The sequence below is a fragment of the Cuculus canorus genome, chromosome 25, assembly GCF_017976375.1.
Source record: "Cuculus canorus isolate bCucCan1 chromosome 25, bCucCan1.pri, whole genome shotgun sequence".
Taxonomy (NCBI): domain Eukaryota; kingdom Metazoa; phylum Chordata; class Aves; order Cuculiformes; family Cuculidae; genus Cuculus; species Cuculus canorus.
In genome coordinates this window covers 2,001,973-2,020,026 of record NC_071425.1, presented here as the reverse complement: position 1 = coordinate 2,020,026, position 18,054 = coordinate 2,001,973, and the positions used below count along the sequence as shown (strand labels likewise).

The following is an 18,054-nucleotide window of genomic DNA, read 5'->3' as shown; positions in this document are numbered from 1 at the left end:
CCGCAGATGCCAGTTCCCATTGAGAGTCCCCATGGCATCTCCCCCTTCGCCCCGGTGCCCGCTTGGCCCAAGCGGGTTGCCCGATCTCCCCTGCCGCCCTGCCGCTGGCTCCATTGTTCGCCCCGCCATCGCCTGCATCTCGCCCGGGTCCCATTTTGCGGCGTGTAGGCAGAGCTGTAGATTTGGAAAGAGGTTTTTTTTTTTGAGTACAGAGTGACAGATGGCGAGTCCTCCTTCCCCAGAGAGACAAATCTCCCTGAATGCAAGCGCATGTCAATCATTAGCTCTCATGTGATAGCTCTCGCGCATGACGTGCCAACCATATGGCACTGGCAGCAGAGCTGGTACCCCCTTTGCTGGGTAGAGATGCCACTCTCGCCTCCTTTTGGATAGAGGACTGCAGGAGGCTGGAGCACCTCAAGGAGCCGCGTCCCGGGTCCCAGAAGATGCTGGGAACAATGAAATAAGAATTCCTCCGGTCCGCCCGAAGGTGAGTTATGTAAGAAGTGGAGGGCTGGGAGGGCAGAGGAGGAAACTTGAATGGAGAAAAGGCAACTTCCATGTTGATTTTGTTTCTCCGCCACGTCTCTCCCTTTTTTTTCCCCCGCTCTTTCGTTCTCTCCCGGCCCTCGGTTTTTACGCTCCCCGCCGGCCCCGGCGATGGGGTTCACGCCACCCCCCCGCCCCGAGCCCTGGAGCCCCCCCCTCCCTTCCCAAGGGGGTTGTTGGGGCTCCGTCCCCTCCGCCCCCCCGCTCCCCACCTCGCGGCTGGGCGCGCCCGGGGCGCCGCGGTCCCGGTGGGACGGAGCGGGCAGCGGCGGCGAAGCGGCATCAACGAAATCAGCGCGGAGCCGCCTCGCCGCCGCCTCCGGGGACCCCGACCCGGCAGAGCCGCCTCCCCGCTCCCCCTCGGCGCCCCCCATCCCCCGCCCCGGGCGGTGCCCCCCGGCTCCGGCCCCGCCGCGACCCTCCCCCCCCCCACCCCAAAATCCCGGGGGCGACCCCGGCGGCGCCTCCGCCCGCGACCCCCGCGCTGCTCCGGGGGGGGCCCCGGTCGCTGCCGCCCCCGCCGCCCCCCGCCGCCCCCCGCCGCGCAGCCGTTTGATGCCGCCGCAATTTACGGGCCGCGCTCCGGCGGGCGGCGGCAGCCCCGGGGCTGAGGCGGGGGGGGAGCCCCGAAAAAGCGGGTGGGACCGGGCACAAGCGGGGGCTTCGGGGGGGGTGTGTGGAGGGGGGGGCAGCGGCCGTGTCGCTCCGGCCCCGGGACGGCGGTGGCGGAGCCGCGACTGGAGCCGCTCCGCGCCCGCGGAGGGGAAAAGTTGGAGGCGTCAAAGAAGGACCGGAGGCACCGGGACCGGCTGGGGGGGGGGGGGGGGGGGCACCGGGAAGGGGGTGGGGAACCGACCGAGTCGGGGGCGGTGGGGTGGGGGGGCGGGAGAAGGGGAGTGGGGCGCAGGCGGCGGTGGAGGGGGGGGGAGTTGGAGGTGTCGGGGAAGGGGGGGCATCACCGCGCCCCGAGGGACCCCCGGTGCCACCGTGTTTGGGCAACCGGAGAGGGATGCGGCAGCGTTCGCCCCCGCGCGCAATTCGTTTTCGCCGCTCCCGGTGAAGCGCGGCCGGAGGGGGACCGGGGCTGGGGAGGAGGGGGGGGAGGAAAGGTTGGGGGTGGGTCGGGGAGCGGCGGGGCCACCGGTAACGCCTGGCTCTTTGCCCCCCGCTGCAGCCACCATGTTGACGCGACTTTTCAGCGAGCCCAGCTTGGTCCCCGAAGTCCCGAAATTCCCCGGTTGGGCCGAGGAGTGCGAGGAGGATGCGCGCAGCGAGAAGGAGGAGCGGGCGGGGAAGGGCTGCGCCCTCCCGGAGGAGCCCCCCGAGGGTTCCCTGGGGGAGAGCAAGGAGGAAGGGGAGCTAGGAGGGGACGAGGAGGAGGAAGAGGAAGAGGAAGAAGGTTTGGAGGAAGCGGAGGGCGAACGACCCAAGAAACGCGGCCCCAAGAAACGCAAGATGACCAAGGCGCGGTTGGAACGCTCCAAGCTCCGGAGGCAAAAAGCGAACGCTCGGGAACGGAACCGAATGCACGACCTGAACGCCGCTCTGGATAACCTGAGGAAAGTGGTTCCTTGTTATTCCAAAACCCAAAAGCTCTCCAAAATCGAAACCCTTCGTTTAGCCAAGAACTACATCTGGGCTCTCTCCGAGATCCTTCGCTCGGGCAAACGGCCCGATTTGGTTTCCTACGTGCAGACTCTTTGCAAGGGTTTGTCCCAACCCACCACCAACCTGGTGGCAGGGTGTTTGCAGCTCAATTCCCGCAATTTCCTAACGGAGCAAGGGCAGGAAGGGGGGCGTTTCCACGGGCCCAACGCTTCTTTCGCCGTTCACCCTTACCCCTACCCCTGCTCGCGGCTGGCCGCGGCGCAGTGCCCGCCCGCCGCCGCTCCCGGTGCCCACGGGCTGAGGACACACAGCTACTGCTCCTCCGCCTACGAGAGCCTCTACGGCAACGCCTCCCCCGACTACAACAGCTCGGAGTACGACGGGGGGCTCAGCCCCCCCCTCTGCATCAACGGCAACTTCTCCCTCAAGCAGGACTCTTCTTCCCCCGACCACGAGAAAAGCTATCACTACTCTATGCACTACTCGGCTCTGCCCGGTTCCCGCCCCACCGGGCACAACCTGGTCTTCGGTTCCACGGGGATGCGCGGGGGGGTCCACTCCGAGAACATCTTCCCCTACGACATGCACCTCCCCCACGAGCGGGGACCCATGTACGAGGAGCTCAACGCCTTCTTCCACAATTAAACCCCCCCCCCCACCCCGAACCCCTCTCCCCGCCCGGCAACCCCAGCCCCGAGGGGTGGGGAAGAGGAGGAGGAGGAGGAGGAGGAAAGGGGGGGGCGCACACACACACACACACACACAGAGCCCCGCGGAGCCTCCCCCCCACCCCGAACCCCCCCCCCCGCCGTGGGCTTTGGTGCAATAGGGGGGGGACCCGGCTCCGGCGGCGGGACCCGCACCCCGCGGGACAAAGTGCTTTTTGGGGAGGATTTCCCCTTTTCCTTAAATTATGATTATTTATTATCGAGTTAATTTATTCTTTTTAATTGTGAGGTTTTTTTCTCTAGTTAAATTATTATTGTTTCTTTATTTATATTATTGTCATTCTTATCATTATTTATATTATTATCATTATTTCCGTTATTATTATTGTCGCCACGATAGTGTTTATCCCTATCATTACCGTTATCCCTAATATTCCTTCATCACTATCACCATCATTATCACTATTATTACCATTATCCCTATCATTACGACATCACTATTGCCACCATTATCACCATTATTACCGTTATTCCTATTATTACATCACTACTATTATTATCCCTACTATCCCTATTATTAACTTCATTCCTGTTTTTCCTACATCACTAATATTCCTACTATCCCTATTATCACCTTTATTCCTATCGTCACTACGACGTCACTATCACCACTATCGCTATTATTACCGTTATCCCTATTATTACATCACTATCCTTATTATTACTCCTACTATCTCTATTATTACCATCATTCCTACACCGCTATTATTATTACTATCCCTATTATTACCATTATCCCCATCAGTACGGCATCACTATTATCACCATTTTTTACCGTTATTCCTGTTATTACATCGCTATTCTTATTACTATCACTACTATCCCTATTATTACTATTATTCCTGTTATTCCTACATCACTATTACTACTTCTATCCCTATTATTACCATTATTCCTGTTATTCCCACATCACTATTACTACTTCTATCCCTATTATCATCATTATTCCTGTTACTACTGCATCACTATTATCACCTTTATCACCATTATCACTATTATTACCGTTATCCCCATGATTCCCATTATCACTATGATCCCTCTTATCATTATTATTTCTATTATTACTGTTATTATTACTATTATTTCCCGGCGGGGCAACCCCCGCAGCCCAACCTGCGGGTTAGAACCGCATCCTTTCCTTTTTAATTCGTTCAAATTCAATTTATTTGTATTTCTCTTCGTTATTTTTAGCCCTTTTTCCCCAATTCCGGGCCTTTTTTCCCCTCTTCTGCCGCCGTGAACCCCCACATTTCCTCCCCCCCCCCCCCCCACCTTCCGGCATTGGACACCCGCTGCCCCCCCAATCCCTGGGAGCGAGAGGAGCGACCCTTTCCGAAGCAATAAAGGAGGCGAAGGGAGGACCCCACATTTTCTATCTATGCAAGCAGCCCCCGGCGAGGAGGACGCTCAAGAGATGCACTTTGCTTTGGGGGGGCCCCGGCCCAGCTCCCACCCCCCGGGGAGCTCCTCTCGCAGCGCGTGTGTGTTCAGGACGTTTTTTTTAACCTGTTTTAAAAAACTTGAAACGGAAAACAAAACAAAAAAAAAAAAGAACAAAAAAAAAAAAGGAAAATAATAATAATTAATAATTAATAATTAAGGATCCCCCCCACCACCACCACCTCGGCGGAGCAGCCCACAGCTATGCAAGCGGGGCTCCGGGGGAGGGGGGGGTCCGTGTTTCTTCATCCCGGTTTGCCGCATTCCTTCGGTCGGGAGACGCCGTAAAACCGGGAGAACGCGCTTTTATTTTTTTGTTGTTGTTGTTGGTTTTATTTTTAAGGTTGATTTCTTTTCTTTTCTTTTTTTTTTTGGAACCTGCCCGCACCACCTTTGAGAAACCAGCATTTTTAGAGACCAGGGAGGAGGAGGAGGAGGAGGATTTCTGAGAAATGTTTTGGAAACGAAACAAAAAAAAAGAAAAAAAAAAAAAACAAAAAAAAAAAAGGAAAAAGAGAAAAAACAACGAACAAAAAAAGTTTTGCAAAAAAAAAAAAAAAGACAAAAAAGGGGAAAAAAAAAAACCAAACAAAAAAAAAAAGAAGGAAAAACCCACAAACCGTTGTAGCAAAGGGACCCGCCTGTCCGACACCAGAAGTGCTTTCGTGTTTCTGTTCCGTTTCATTTCGATTAATAAATATTTATGGCCAACGATATGCAAGAGCCCCCCCAGCGCCGGGAGCCCCCCCACCGCCCCCCTCCTCCGCTCCCCGCTGCCCGGGACGCTGCCCGGTGACGGCGGAGCGCGGGGCTGCGGGGCCGGGGGGGGGGTTAAGGCGAGAACTGCATGCACCGCCCCCTCCCCCTTTTCCCCGGGACTCCCTCCCCTTTCCCGGGACCCCCCCTCCCTTCCCGGGACACCCTCCCCCCCCCCGCCCCTCCCTTCCCTTCCTCCCGGCCCCGCTGGACGCTCGCAGCCCCGGTGCCCGCCGGTACCGAGCGGCCGCCGGTGCGATTCGCGGCGAACCTGTAATTACCGAGCGTCCTTCGACGGCGATTAATAAATATTCAATGTTGACTCCGCCGCTTTCGCCGCTTTCCTTGCCCCCCCCCCCTCCCCTTCCCCCCCACGCCCGTGGGGCACCGGGGGGGGCACCGGGCACGGCCACCCATCCCCCTCCCCGGTACCTCCCGCCGGTACCGGTGCCTCCGCCCGAGTGCGCGGCCCGCGGTGCGGCGGCGCTGATATAACGCGGCTCTGCCCCACGGGTGTCCCCCCCGGGACCGGGGAGGCGGCGGCGCCCCCCCCCCCCCCCCAACCTCCGACCATCGCCAATAAAGGCACCGGGAACCGGAGATGCGAGCGGCGGGGACAACACTCCGGTCTCCCGGGAGCTCCGGGGATGCTGCGCGGAGCTGGCACCGACCCCCGGGAAGGGTACCGTGTGGCGGTGGCAACAGACTGGTTTGGCGGTGGCAGCCCCGTTCCACGGTTGGCTCCCCGGTTTCTGAGCCGGTTGACGGTGTCGGTACCCGTTGGAGCCCCGGGAGCTGTGGCCGGTTGGGATGCTGGTGCCCAGCCCCGGTCCCAGTCTCGGTACCCGGTCCCGGTGCCAATGTCGGTGCCGGTACCCGTTAGAGCTCCGGGAGCTCCAGCGCAGTGTCTGGTGCCGGTGTCTGTGCCCGGTCCCGGTGTCCTGTGCTTGTTAGAGCTCTGGGATCTCCGGCTCCGTCCCGGTGCCTGTGCCGGTGCCCATTTATGCTCCGGGAGCCCCGGCGTGGTGCCTGGTGTCGGTGCCCATGCCCGGTGCCCGCTGGAGCCCCGGGAGCCCCGGCATAGTGCCAGGTGCCTGATGTCGGTGTCCGTTGGAGCCCCAGGGGCCCCGGCATGGTGCCCGGTGCCCGGTGCCGGTGCCCGTTGGAGCCGCAGGGGCCCCGGTATGGTGCCCGGTACCCGGTGTCGGTGCCCGTTGGAGCCGCAGGGGCCCCGGTATGGTGCTCGGTACCCGGTGTCGGTGCCCGTTGGAGCCGCAGGGGCCCCGGTATGGTGCCCGGTACCCGGTGCCGGTGCCCGGTACGGAGCTGTCCACCACGCCGGTGCTGAACGGGCGTTCCGTTCCCTCCGTCTCCCTATGCCAACGGACACCGGTTTCTTTACCGCCCTCGCCACCGGGGCTCGTCGCCTCCCGACGGCACCGGCACCGGGCAGTGTCGGGCACCGGTGTCCCGGCCGCACCGGGGCCTCGGGGACGGAAGCCCCGGATTCCTCCCGGGAGCGGCCGCGGATCCTCACGGCCCCGCAGCTTTTGGGGGAAATTTGGGCAGGTTTGGGGCTGGAAACGGGGAACGGCTCCAGCGCGGCACCGGCGGCCCGAGAACGGCCCAGGGAGGGATCGGCGGGGAACCGGGACCAGGCGAGGCCTTTCCGAGCCCTCCGTGATGCCCTTCCGAGCCTCCCCCCGGCCGGTCCCGCCGCTCCCTGCAGAGCACGAAGCTTCTTCCGACGGCTCCGGTCCGAGCATCTCCCGGGGAATCTCCTCGTTTCTCGTGGGAAAAAGTCCCGGAGGGAGCCCGGGAGGCGCACGGTGGGACCGGGACCCTTCGGCAGTCACCCACCGCCAGTGACACCGGAGCCGCAGTGGAGAAGGGCGGATGCCCCGGAGCGGAGGGGAATCGGTACCCGGTGCCAGGGTACGGCACCGTGCCGTTCATGTTCAGTCCCCGGGATGTGTGTTTCCCCGGCCCCGCCGGTGCGACGGGATGCGGGAACCCGCCCGGTTGCTGCGGGAGGACCGGCCCCGCAATGCGGCCCCGCGCTCGGTGCTCGGCCCCGGTGCAGAGCTCCGGGGACAGATTTTGGAGTACGGAGCCGGTGTACGGGTTTGTTTTAAAGCTCAGGTGCTCGGGCCTGTGCAGAGCTCCGGTGCTCATCCCCGGTAAAAGGCTCCGGTGCAGAGCTTCGGAGCACGGCTTCGGTGGAAGGCCCTGGTGCACGGCTCCGGTGCACGGCCAGGTGCAAAGCTCCGCTACACAGCTCCGGTACACGGCTCTGGTGCATGGCTGGGTGCACGGCTCCGGTGCAAAGCTCCGGTGAACGGCTCCGGTGCAAAGCTCCGGCTGACAGCCGGGTGCACAGCTCCCGTGCACGGCTCCGGTGCAGAGCTCCGGCGCACGGCCCCGGTGCACGGCTGAGTGCATAGCTCCGGTGCACAGCCCCGGTGAACGGCTCCGGTGCATGGCCCCGGTGCACGTCTGCGTGCACAGCTCCGGTGCACGGCCCCGGTAGAAGTCTTCGGTGCAAAGCTCCGGTGCAGAGCTCCGGTGCAGAGCTCCGGTACCTCCACCGCAGCTCCGGTGCTCAGCGGCAGCTCCCGAGAAGGGAGGCAGGAGATCACCGGGATTTGCGAGGGTTTTTTTGCGTGATCGTGGGCTCGAAATCACCTCGTGGGGGGGTGTCGGGGAAGAAAACCGGGGGGCCGGTGTTACCGGGACCCAGCACGGTTTGGCGGGGGAGCGGGACCAGCACGGTGGCGGCTGGCCGGGGCTCAGCATCCCTGTTTGAAGGCAGAATGAGATGAGCAGAGTGGGTTTCGAGGGGGGGGGGGTGGGTTGTTTTCGAGGGGGGGGGGTGGGTTATTGCTTACCCCCACCCCCCTTCCCCCCCTTCCGCCGCCCCCGGTGCCCCCGGGCTGGTCCCGGTGGGGGCACCGGTGCTATCGCCAGCTCCGGGTCGCCGCTGCCACCGGCGAGTGCCAGCCGGGAGGGGGGATGAGGAGGAGTCATTGCTTCAGTTTAAATTTCATGGCATCTGTTCATTATTATACAGTGCGGATTTTTATATGGACAGCTAAATTAAAGACAGATTTCTGCCAAAATTGCAGATACCATAAAAAAAAACCCACAAAAAAACAGAAAAAACCCCAAAACCGGAGGCTCTCGGCGATCGCCGCGATGCGGAGGCGGTTCCGCTGCCTCCACCGGCCCCGCACCATGGGTTGAGGGCTGCCCGGGGGTCGGGGATAACGGGCGAGGGTCGAGGTGGGGGGGGCTGCCCCCCAATTTGTGCCATGGGGGGCTCTTGGGGATGGATGGACCACAGGGACATCACCCGAAGGAGGAGGATGAAGGATGGGGGGGTTATCCCCGGGGGCTGATGGGGTTAACACCGGGGGGTCGAAAGGGAGGGGATGGGGGGGGTCTCCCCTCACCCCCTCACCCCCACACACGATTTTGTGCGATGGGGAGAGATAAGGGATGAGGAGAGAGGGATAAAACCCGGAGATGGGGGTCGTGAGTGTCCCCCGTCCGGGGCGGGCAGGGTTGGCAGCGGTCCCCGCCGCACTGGGGGCTGCCGAGCCGCCCCCCCCCCCCTTCTCCCCCCGCCCCAGCCTGCCAGGCTCTATCGCAGAGGAGTTAAAACAAGGACATCTGTGCCTGGAATCGCTGCGAAGCTCCAAACCTGCCAACGCCTGCTGGCACCGGCCGCCGGCAAATGCTGGTTCTCCGGAATGCGGCACCGCCTGCAACCCAGCCCGGGAATTGGGGGTGGGGGGGGGACACCCCGACCCGGACCCCCCCAAACGGTGGGGCACAGCCTATCCCTGCCCCGGGGCTGCGGGGGTCCCGGTCTGGTGGGTGCACGGAGCTGTGTGTGTGCCCAGTGTAGGGGGTACCCAGATGCCCCCCCCGTCTCTCCCTGGGGTCAGACCCCCCCCATTTACCCCCTGCCCCACCGGCAGCTCAGAGCCCCATCGCCAACGCCATCCAGGGGACAGTGGTGGTGGGAGATGCTGAGGGGTGAGGAGAGCCCCTCGCGCCCCCGGTGGGGTCGGTCAGTGCGGGGGTGGCTGCACGGGTGGGCTCTGGGGGGGAAAAGAGCAGAGGAGGGGGGAGGGAAGGTGGTCCCCAAGGGATGGGGTCACCCGGAGCTATGGACACCCGGACAGCCACAGCTCTGCTGAGCAGCAGCTTGGGGGGTCCGCAGCCCCGAGCCCTGCGGAAAGCGTGGAACCTGTCCCCCGCGCTCCCCAGGCTCAAGGGGCAAAACCCGAGCTGGGGCAGCGGGGGAGGACAGATCCAGCAGATGCGTAGCCAGCCCTGGCCGGGAACACCGGAGAGCAGGTGGTGCCCACCTGAGCACCCGCTGCAGCCAGGCCCCTTCCCTTCCCTTCCCTTCCCTTCCCTTCCCTTCCCTTCCCTTCCCTTCCCTTCCCTTCCCTTCCCTTCCCTTCCCTTCCCTTCCCTTCCCTTCCCTTCCCTTCCCTTCCCTTCCCTTCCCTTCCCTTCCCTTCCCTTCCCTTCCCTTCCCTTCCCTTCCCTTCCCTTCCCTTCCCTTCCCTTCCCTTCCCTTCCCTTCCCTTCCCTTCCCTTCCCTTCCCTTCCCTTCCCTTCCCTTCCCTTCCCTTCCCTTCCCTTCCCTTCCCTTCCCTTCCCTTCCCTTCCCTTCCCTTCCCTTCCCTTCCCTTCCCTTCCTCCCCCACCCTGGGCTCCAGCCCCATTCCTGCAGCCCCTCCGGAGCCCCCCGTTGCGGATCCCACCCTGCCCACCCCCATCTCGGGGCTCTGCACCCCGGCTGCGTTCCCGTCTCCCCGCTCTCCGTGCCAGGCGGTGGCTCATTTCATATGGGAAATGTCCATTTTGTTGCTACTTAAAAGCTGATTTACGGCGGCTGCATCCCAGCCCTGCCTTGGCCTGCGTTCATCCCATAATCTGCCCATTTCTCTTGGCAGCTCCGGCTCGGCCGCGCTCTCCGGCGGTCTGTGCCGGGCGGTGGGAGCACCCAGCGTCCTCCTGCCACCCCCAGACCCTGGCCGTGCTCTCTGGTCCTTGTGCTGCTGCTCACAGCTGGATCCCATCTGCTTCCAGAGCATCCTGGCAGCATCGCTCGGGTGATGCCTCCCACATGTGGTGGTGGTGGAATAGGGGGGACCCAACACCCTAAAACAACCCCAAAACCCTCTTCTGGGGCTGTGGGGATGGAGGGGACAGCGAGAGGGTGGCTTCGCATCACCTTGGTGTGGCCAATACTCCCCCTTCATCCACCTCTGCCTGGGGATAGAACTGATGGGATCCATCCATCCATGCATGTATCCATCCATCCTTCCAACCATCCATCCTTCTGTCCTTCCATCCAAGCATGTATCATCCTTCCATCCATCCTTCCATCCATGCATGTATCCATCCATCCATCCATCCTTCCAACCATCCATCCTTCTGTCCTTCCATCCACGCATCCAACCATGTATCATCCTTCCATCCATCCTTCCATCCATGCATGTATCCATCCATCCTTCCAACCATCCATCCTTCTGTCCTTCCATCCACCCATCCAACCATGTATCATCCTTCCATCCATGCATGTATCCATCCATCCTTCCAACCATCCATCCTTCTGTCCTTCCATCCACCCATCCAACCATGTATCATCCTTCCATCCATCCTTCCATCCATGCATCCACCCATCTATCCGTGCATACATTCATTCATCCATCCATCCATCCATCCATCCATCCATCCTTTTGTCCTTCCACTCATCCATCCATGAATTTTCCTTCCTTCCTTCCTTCCTTCCTTCCTTCCTTCCTTCCTTCCTTCCTTCCTTCCTTCCTTCCTTCCTTCCTTCCTTCCTTCCTTCCTTCCTTCCTTCCTTCCCAGCAGTATCCTGGCTGTCCCAGCCCTCCCACACTCTCCTAATTAAATTGTACCCAATTATAAATCTTTTTTTTTTTCCCTGTTAAATGTAATTGAAAAAAAAAAACCCAAACCCCACCTTTGGAATCATCACATTAACCCGACGTCCGCTTTATTAGAGTAATTAAAGCCTTTCTCAAGTTAGCGCCGGGCGGATCGACCGGATTGTGCCGTAATCCCAGCAAAGCAAACAAGTTCAGAGCAAAACTAATTACATTTAGAGCAGCTGTGATAATAATCCTAATTCAACCCCATTTGGTGCCTAAAATCCGGTGATCCAGCAGTGAAAGCTGGGGCAGGAGGCGGGGGGTAAGGGGGGGCTGTGACCCATCTCTGCCCTCCAGATCGTCCGCTGCGGCCGCGGAGCTGGCGTTGGCAGCAGGGGTCCTTCAGGGGAGGGGGTCCTTGCCTTCATCCCCATCCTCTTCATCCCCATTCTCCCTATCATCCCCTTCATCTCCATCACTCTCTTCATTCCCATCACCCTCTTCATCCCCATTCTCCCTATCATCCCCTTCATCCTTACCACTCTCTTCATCCCCATCGCTCTCTTCATCCCCATCCTCCCCATCTCCTTCATCCTCCCCATCCCCTTCATCCTCATCACTCCCATGACTGCTCTTCATCCCCTTTTCTTCTATGACCCTCATCACTCTCTTCATCCTCATCCCCCATCACCTTCATCACTCCATTCCCATCACCCACCCCACCTTCTTCATCCTCACCCCCATCATCCTCATCACCCTCTTCATCTGCCTCTCTCCCTTCAACCCTATTACCCTCTTCATCCTCATCACCCCCACGACTGCTTTTCATCCCCTTTACTTCTATGACCTCCATCACCCCCTTCATCCCCATCACCTTCTTCATCCTCACCCCCATCATCCTCATCACCCTCTTCATCTGCCTCACTCCCTTCATCCCCTTCAACCCTATTACCCTCTTCATCCTCACCATCCCCATGACTGCTTTTCATCCCTTTTACTTCTATGACCTCCATCACTCCCTTCATCCCCATCACCTTCATCATCCTCACCCCCCATCCTCCTCATCGCTCCCTCCTCTGCCTCACTCCCTTCATCCCTATCACCCTATTACCCTCTTCACCCTCACCACCCTCAATCCTCCCCTTCACCCTCATCATCTCCTTGATCCCCATCACCCCCCTCAGCCTCATCCCCCTCTTCATCCCCATCACCCCTCTCACCCTCTTCATCCCCATCCCCTTCACCATCCCCATCACCCTGCCTGACCCCTTGCCGGGTGCTGCCGTGCTCGGTGGCTCAGCCTGGGCGGTGGGCACGGTGCCCAAGCCCCCGCCGTGAGCTCCCGAGGGACAGGGGGGGTTTTGTGCGGCCGCAGCTGGCGCGCGCAGCCGTAATGGCCACGGCTGGGCTGGCACGCCAACCCCGCGCCTGTGGGCACGCGGGCAGGAGCAGCTTGTGTGCGGTTTGTCCTTGACTAGTCCCTCCGCGGCTGCCCCGGCACAAAGCCGCCGTCACCGCCGAGACCTCCCAGCTCATCACACGGGTGATGCCAACCCTTTGCCAACGCGGCGGCTCAGCGCCGGAGTCGGGGCAGGACATCCTGCTACCTTGCTCCAGAGGGATGAAACCCCTCCGTCGGCATCTCCTTTAGGTGCCGGTGGGCACGGGATGCGGGAGGTTATTTACATCCTGGGGGAACGTTTGCTACAAATGTACATTGGAGCTGTTTTATTAAAGTTGCCAAAAATTTGTGTTAGCTAATGGCTTCTTAATTCTGCCTAAAATGAGAGAAGGAAAATGATGCCATTCATCTTGTATTGGTTTGAAATCACATCTGACAACTAATCGATCATACTGTGGGACATTAACTCCTTTGGATGGGGGCCCAAGCCGGCTCTCGCAGGCTCCTCGCTCCCGCGCTCGATTCATTTAACTACTTTACTGCTGGTATTTTGGCACGTGGCTCGGCGGGTTGGTTCCTCTCCGGTTGGTGCCGTTGAATTATCTGCCTTTCTCCGGATACAGCTGGCACGATGCGCAGCGGCAGCATCCCCCCTCCCTTCCTCGCCGCCCCTTGGCGAGCCACCGCCAGCGCCCTTCACCCGACCTTCACCCCGCGACCTCCTCCGGCTGTGGGGCCCAGATCTGCCATGGGGGTTACCCCCCCGGTTTGGGAATCGTTGGGTGGTTTTCCAGGGGCAGGTTGGGGTAAGCATCCAGGGATGGCCTTGGGGACAAAGAGGGGACCACGATGGGGATGAGAATCCAGGGATGCCCATGGGGACAAAGAGATGACCATGATGGGGGTGAGAATCCAGGGATGCCCATGGGGACAAAGAGGAGGTGATGATGGCAGTGAGCATCTGAGATGCCCATAGGGACAAAGAGATGGTCACGATGAGGCTGAGCATCTGAGATGACCTTGGGAACAAAGAGATGACCATGATGAGGGTGAGCAGCTGAGATGATTGTGGGTACAAAGAGATGACCATGATGAGGGTGAGCAGCAGAGATGACCGTGGGAACAAAGAGATAACCATGATGAGGGTGAGCACCCAGAGATGCCCATAGGGACAAAGAGGGGACCACAATGCAGGTGAGAATCTGAGGATGCCCATGGAGACAAATTGGGGACCACAATGGGAGTGAGAATCCAGGGATGCTTATAGGGACAAAGCAAGGGCCACGGTGGGGTGGCTTTGCTCCCTGTCCCAGCAGTGACCCAGGGTAACCAGTGCCTCAGTTTTCCCATTGCTCCATGGGGAAGGGCTCTGCTTTTCCTGCCTGGATGGTCATAGGGATGGGCAAGTCCCCAGAGCGAGGAGAGGGGCTGGTGGCACCTCAGAGCCATGAGCAAAGGAAGGGTGGCCCCATCCTGTGTTTGTCCTCCAGGTGAGTCCCTCGCAAAGGATCCTCTAGCTCAGGTTTGGCTGTCTGGAGGCATCTCCACCTCCTGCCACGAGGTAAAGAAGGACCCAGAGGGTCCAGGAACGCCTTGAGCGTCCCTGGAAGTGCCTTTTATACCCGGGGTGGGAGGGGCCTGGGGTGGGGGACGCTGAGATTGGTCATCAGCACAAGCCCTGGATAGGGATTGGCTGGAGGCTTCAGTCCTGGAAGGGGATTGGCTGAGGTGGGTCCTCATCCCTGGGATCAGAGTGGTCCCTGGTGGCCACCCTGTGATGGGTCACCTGCTGCTGTGGACCTTGGTGTCCCAGGGGACCTTTTGCCCTCATCCCTGGTGTCCCAGGGGACTCCGTGCCATCATCTGTGTCCCCAGGGGCCATGGCCGCAGCCCAGGGTCACGGCCTTGTGTCCCCCAGAGGGTCCCCAGTGGCATTTGCTTCAGTAGGACCTCACAGAGGGACCACAGTGGGGACTGTCACCCCCTAGAGCAGAGGACCTGGGGACAGAGTCTCCTCGCCAGCCCCTTCTTATGGCTCCTAGCAGAGGAACGCCATCCCTGCCTAGATGTCCATCTGTCTGCTCACCCCACTGTGTGTCCGTCTATCTAACTGTCCACCTGCCTACCCAGCCATGCTTCTCTCCGTCCATACCTCTACATGTCACCTGTCCATCTGTCCACTAATCCTTGAGTCAGTCTCTGCATCCACCCATCCACGTATCTGTCCATCCATCCTTGCATCTCTCTGCCCATCCATCCTCCCATCCACATACTCATCTACCTGTCCATCCATCCATCCATCCATCCATCCATCATCCCTCCATCAATCTGCCCACTCATCCATACGTCTTCCATGTATCCATCCTCCCATCCACACGTTCATCTGTCTGTCCACGTCTGCCCATCCATACCTCCATCCATCCATCCATCCATCCATCCATCCATCCATCCATCCCTCCCTCCCTCCCTCCCCCAGGACACTCTCCCTGTCCATGGCCCCTGCAGCGAAGGTCCAAGCCCCAAGCGTGTGTGCACGCGTGTGTCTGTGTGTGCACACGTGCACATGTATGTGTGTGCACACGCGTGTGCTGTGCGCTCACACAGGTCTGCGCCCCCTGCTGTGGGAGGGGCCAAGCCAGGCGTGGCACCATGGGTGGAGCTTGGGAGGGGGACAGTGGGGTCTTGGGAGGTGGGATTGGATCTGCTCGATGCTCCCCGTGTCCTCATTGCCCCCTTCATCGCCTTCATCCTCACCACCTTCTTCATCCTCACCACCTTCTTCATCCTCATCACCCATCTTCATCCCCATTACGCCCTCATCCCCTTTGTCCCCATCACCTTCATCATCCCCATCATCCCTTTCACCCCCTTCATTCTCACTATCCCTATCACCCTCTTCATCCCCATCCCCCTCATCATCCCTATCGCCCTTTTCGTCCCCATCACGCTCTTCATCCTCACCATCCCCTTCACCTTCTTCATCCCCATCACCCTCTTCATCCACTTCAACCTCTCCATCCCCTTCACCCCCATCATCCTCATCATCCCTATCATCTCCTCCAGCCCCTTCATCCTCTTCTCCCCCTTCATCCTCTTCATCCCCATCATCCCTTCATCCTCACTATCTCCATTGCCCTCTTAATGCCTATCATCCCCATCACCCTCTTCATCCCCATCACTCCATCATCCCCTTCATCCCCATCATCCCCTTCACCTCCTTCATCCTCTTCACCCCCATCATCCCCTTCATCATCATCAGTCCCTTTACCCCCATCATCCCCACCACCCTCTTCATCCCCATCATCACCCCTTCATCTTCACTATCCCTATTGCCCTCTTCATCCCCAACATTCCCATCATCCCCTTCATCCTCTTCACCCCATCATTCCCATCATCCCCTTCATCCTCTTCACCCCATCATTCTCATCATCCTCTTTACCCCTTTCATCCCCACTACCCTCTTCATCCCCATCATCCTCTTCACCCCCATCATTCCCTTCATCCCCTTTACCCCCTTCATCCCCATCACCCTCTTCATCCCCATCATCCTCTTCACTCTCATCATTCCCTTCATCCCCTTTACCCCCTTCATCCCCATCACCCTCTTCATCCCCATCATCACTCCTTCATCCTCACTATCCCCATTGCCCTCTTCATCCCCTTCATCCTCTTCACCCCCATCATTCCCTTCATCCCCTTTACCCCCCTCATCCTCTTCATCCCCATCATCACCCCTTCATCCTCACTACCCCCATTGCCCTCTTCAACCCCTTCATCCTTTTCACCCCCATCATCGTCATCACCCCCTTTATCCCCTTCATCCCCATCACCCTCTTCATCCCCATTATCCTCTTCACCCCCATCATTCCCTTCATCCCCTTTACCCCCTTCATCCCCACCACCCTCTTCACCCCCATCATCCTCTTCATCCCCATCATCCTCTTCACCCCATCATTCCCTTCATCCCCTTTACCCCTTCATCCTCTTCACCCCCATCATTCCCTTCATCCTCTTCACCCCCATCATTCCCTTCATCCCCTTCACTCCCATCATTCCCTTCATCCCCTTTACCCCCTTCATCCCCACCACCCTCTTCACCCCCATCAACCTCTTCATCCCCATCATCCTCTTCACCCCATCATCCTCTCCACCCCCATCACCCTCTCCACCCCATCACCCTCTTCACCCCCCCACCCCCTTCCTCCTCCCCCTCCCCACCACCCCCCACCCTCCCCTTGACCCCACGCCCACCCTTCGCCCTCAACCTCCTCATCCCCCCTTTTTTTTTTCCCCTTTCGCCACCAGGCGCCGGCGATGAAGACGCAGACCCCGAGCGTATGTCAGGAATCAGTGCCTGTCGCAAGCGTCTAATCTGTTTTTCTAAGCCGCCCACGAGCGGCGCGTTAGCCGAATTAGGCCGACAGCTGCTACGGGTCTTCTCCCCCTCCGTCATGCCCGCACCGCGACGCCTGCCGCAGATGCCGAGGCCGGGAGCGGCGGGTACCGCGACAGGCGTCGTGATGCCCGCCTCGCCCCACCCGCCTCTCGGTGTCGGCACATGGGCATCACCACACGAAGCCCTCGAACCTCACCGGGGCGCGTGGCACCCAACGGAGATCCCGCGGGAGCGAGATTGGAGCTCAACGCATTCCCTTCTTTTCTTCTCCTTTTCCTTTCTTTCTTTCTTTTTTTTTTTTTTGGAGAGCGGTAGAATGCAATATGCAAATGAGATGGTTATTACCGCAATGTTCGTCAAGCTGAGCTGAGAAGACATTAATAGCCTGATGAATATGCATGTGAATTTGTTAATTAAGTTAATTATTCTGCTGAAAATGCATTCGTCTTCCAAGGACATTTTCCCAATGATTTTTACATGCTTCAGTCATTAGTCATGCTATATTTTATCAGGGAAATGAGTTTGCTTTAAGTTGTAACCAAATAAAAGGCGAGAAAGAAAGAAAGGGAAAGGAAAACGAAGGGAAAACAACGGAAAAAAAAAAAGGAGAGGGAAAAAAAGAGGAAAAACAAAGCGGGAACAGAGGGAAACTTTAGGGCCAAACCTGGGCTGCAGGTGGGTGCGGGTCCCCCACCCCCTTCCACCTCCCCCCCTCCCTTTTTACTCTCTGATGACAAACTTTTGGGTTTTTTTTTTTTCTTTTCCAGTGCCAAATTTCCAACACATTAATTAATTGTTGTAGCCAATTAACTGTAGTTGTGCAAATGAGTTTAGCACTAATTACCATGCAGTGCCTGTAATCACATAAAAAACTTGCTGAGAGGTGGAGGGAACAGGGGGGGAAAGCGGGGGGGGGGGGCGGGGAAGAGGGGGGGCTCGTGGCCGGGGCAGGGATGTGGCACCTCGCGGTGACACCGGCGTCCCCAGTGCCATGGGGTGCAGAGCCAGGCTGAGCTGAGCTGTGCCAGGCCGTGCAGAACCGAGGCGTGCCGTGCTGAGCTGTGCCAGGCCGTGCAGAACCGAGCCGTGCCGTGCTGAGCTGTGCCAGGCTGGGCAGAGCCAAGCCGAGCTGAGCTGAGCTGTGCCATGCTGTGCCACGCTGTGCCATCCTATTCCATACCATTCTGTGCCGTGCTGAGCTGTGCCAGGCTGGGCAGGGCCAAGCTGAGCTGAGCTGAGCTGAGCTGTGCCACG

The 18,054-nt window shown here is 59.3% G+C and overlaps 1 protein-coding gene across 1 annotated transcript; it reads left to right on the top strand.

Annotated features, from left to right (window-relative positions):
* The first annotated feature begins 278 nt into the window (after window positions 1-278).
* On the top strand, window positions 279-2,819 carry NEUROD2 (neuronal differentiation 2). The gene is made up of 2 exons (XM_009570618.2): window positions 279-490; window positions 1,724-2,819. The coding sequence occupies exon 2, from the start codon at window positions 1,729-1,731 to the stop codon at window positions 2,800-2,802; it is 1,074 nt and encodes a 357-aa protein (XP_009568913.2). The 5' UTR covers window positions 279-490; window positions 1,724-1,728; the 3' UTR covers window positions 2,803-2,819.
* The last annotated feature ends 15,235 nt before the right edge of the window (window positions 2,820-18,054 follow it).

Bases quoted from the DNA above. Each gene is read 5' to 3' on its own strand.
- NEUROD2 (XM_009570618.2), top strand. From the start codon at position 1,729: ATGTTGACGCGACTTTTCAGCGAGCCCAGCTTGGTCCCCGAAGTCCCG.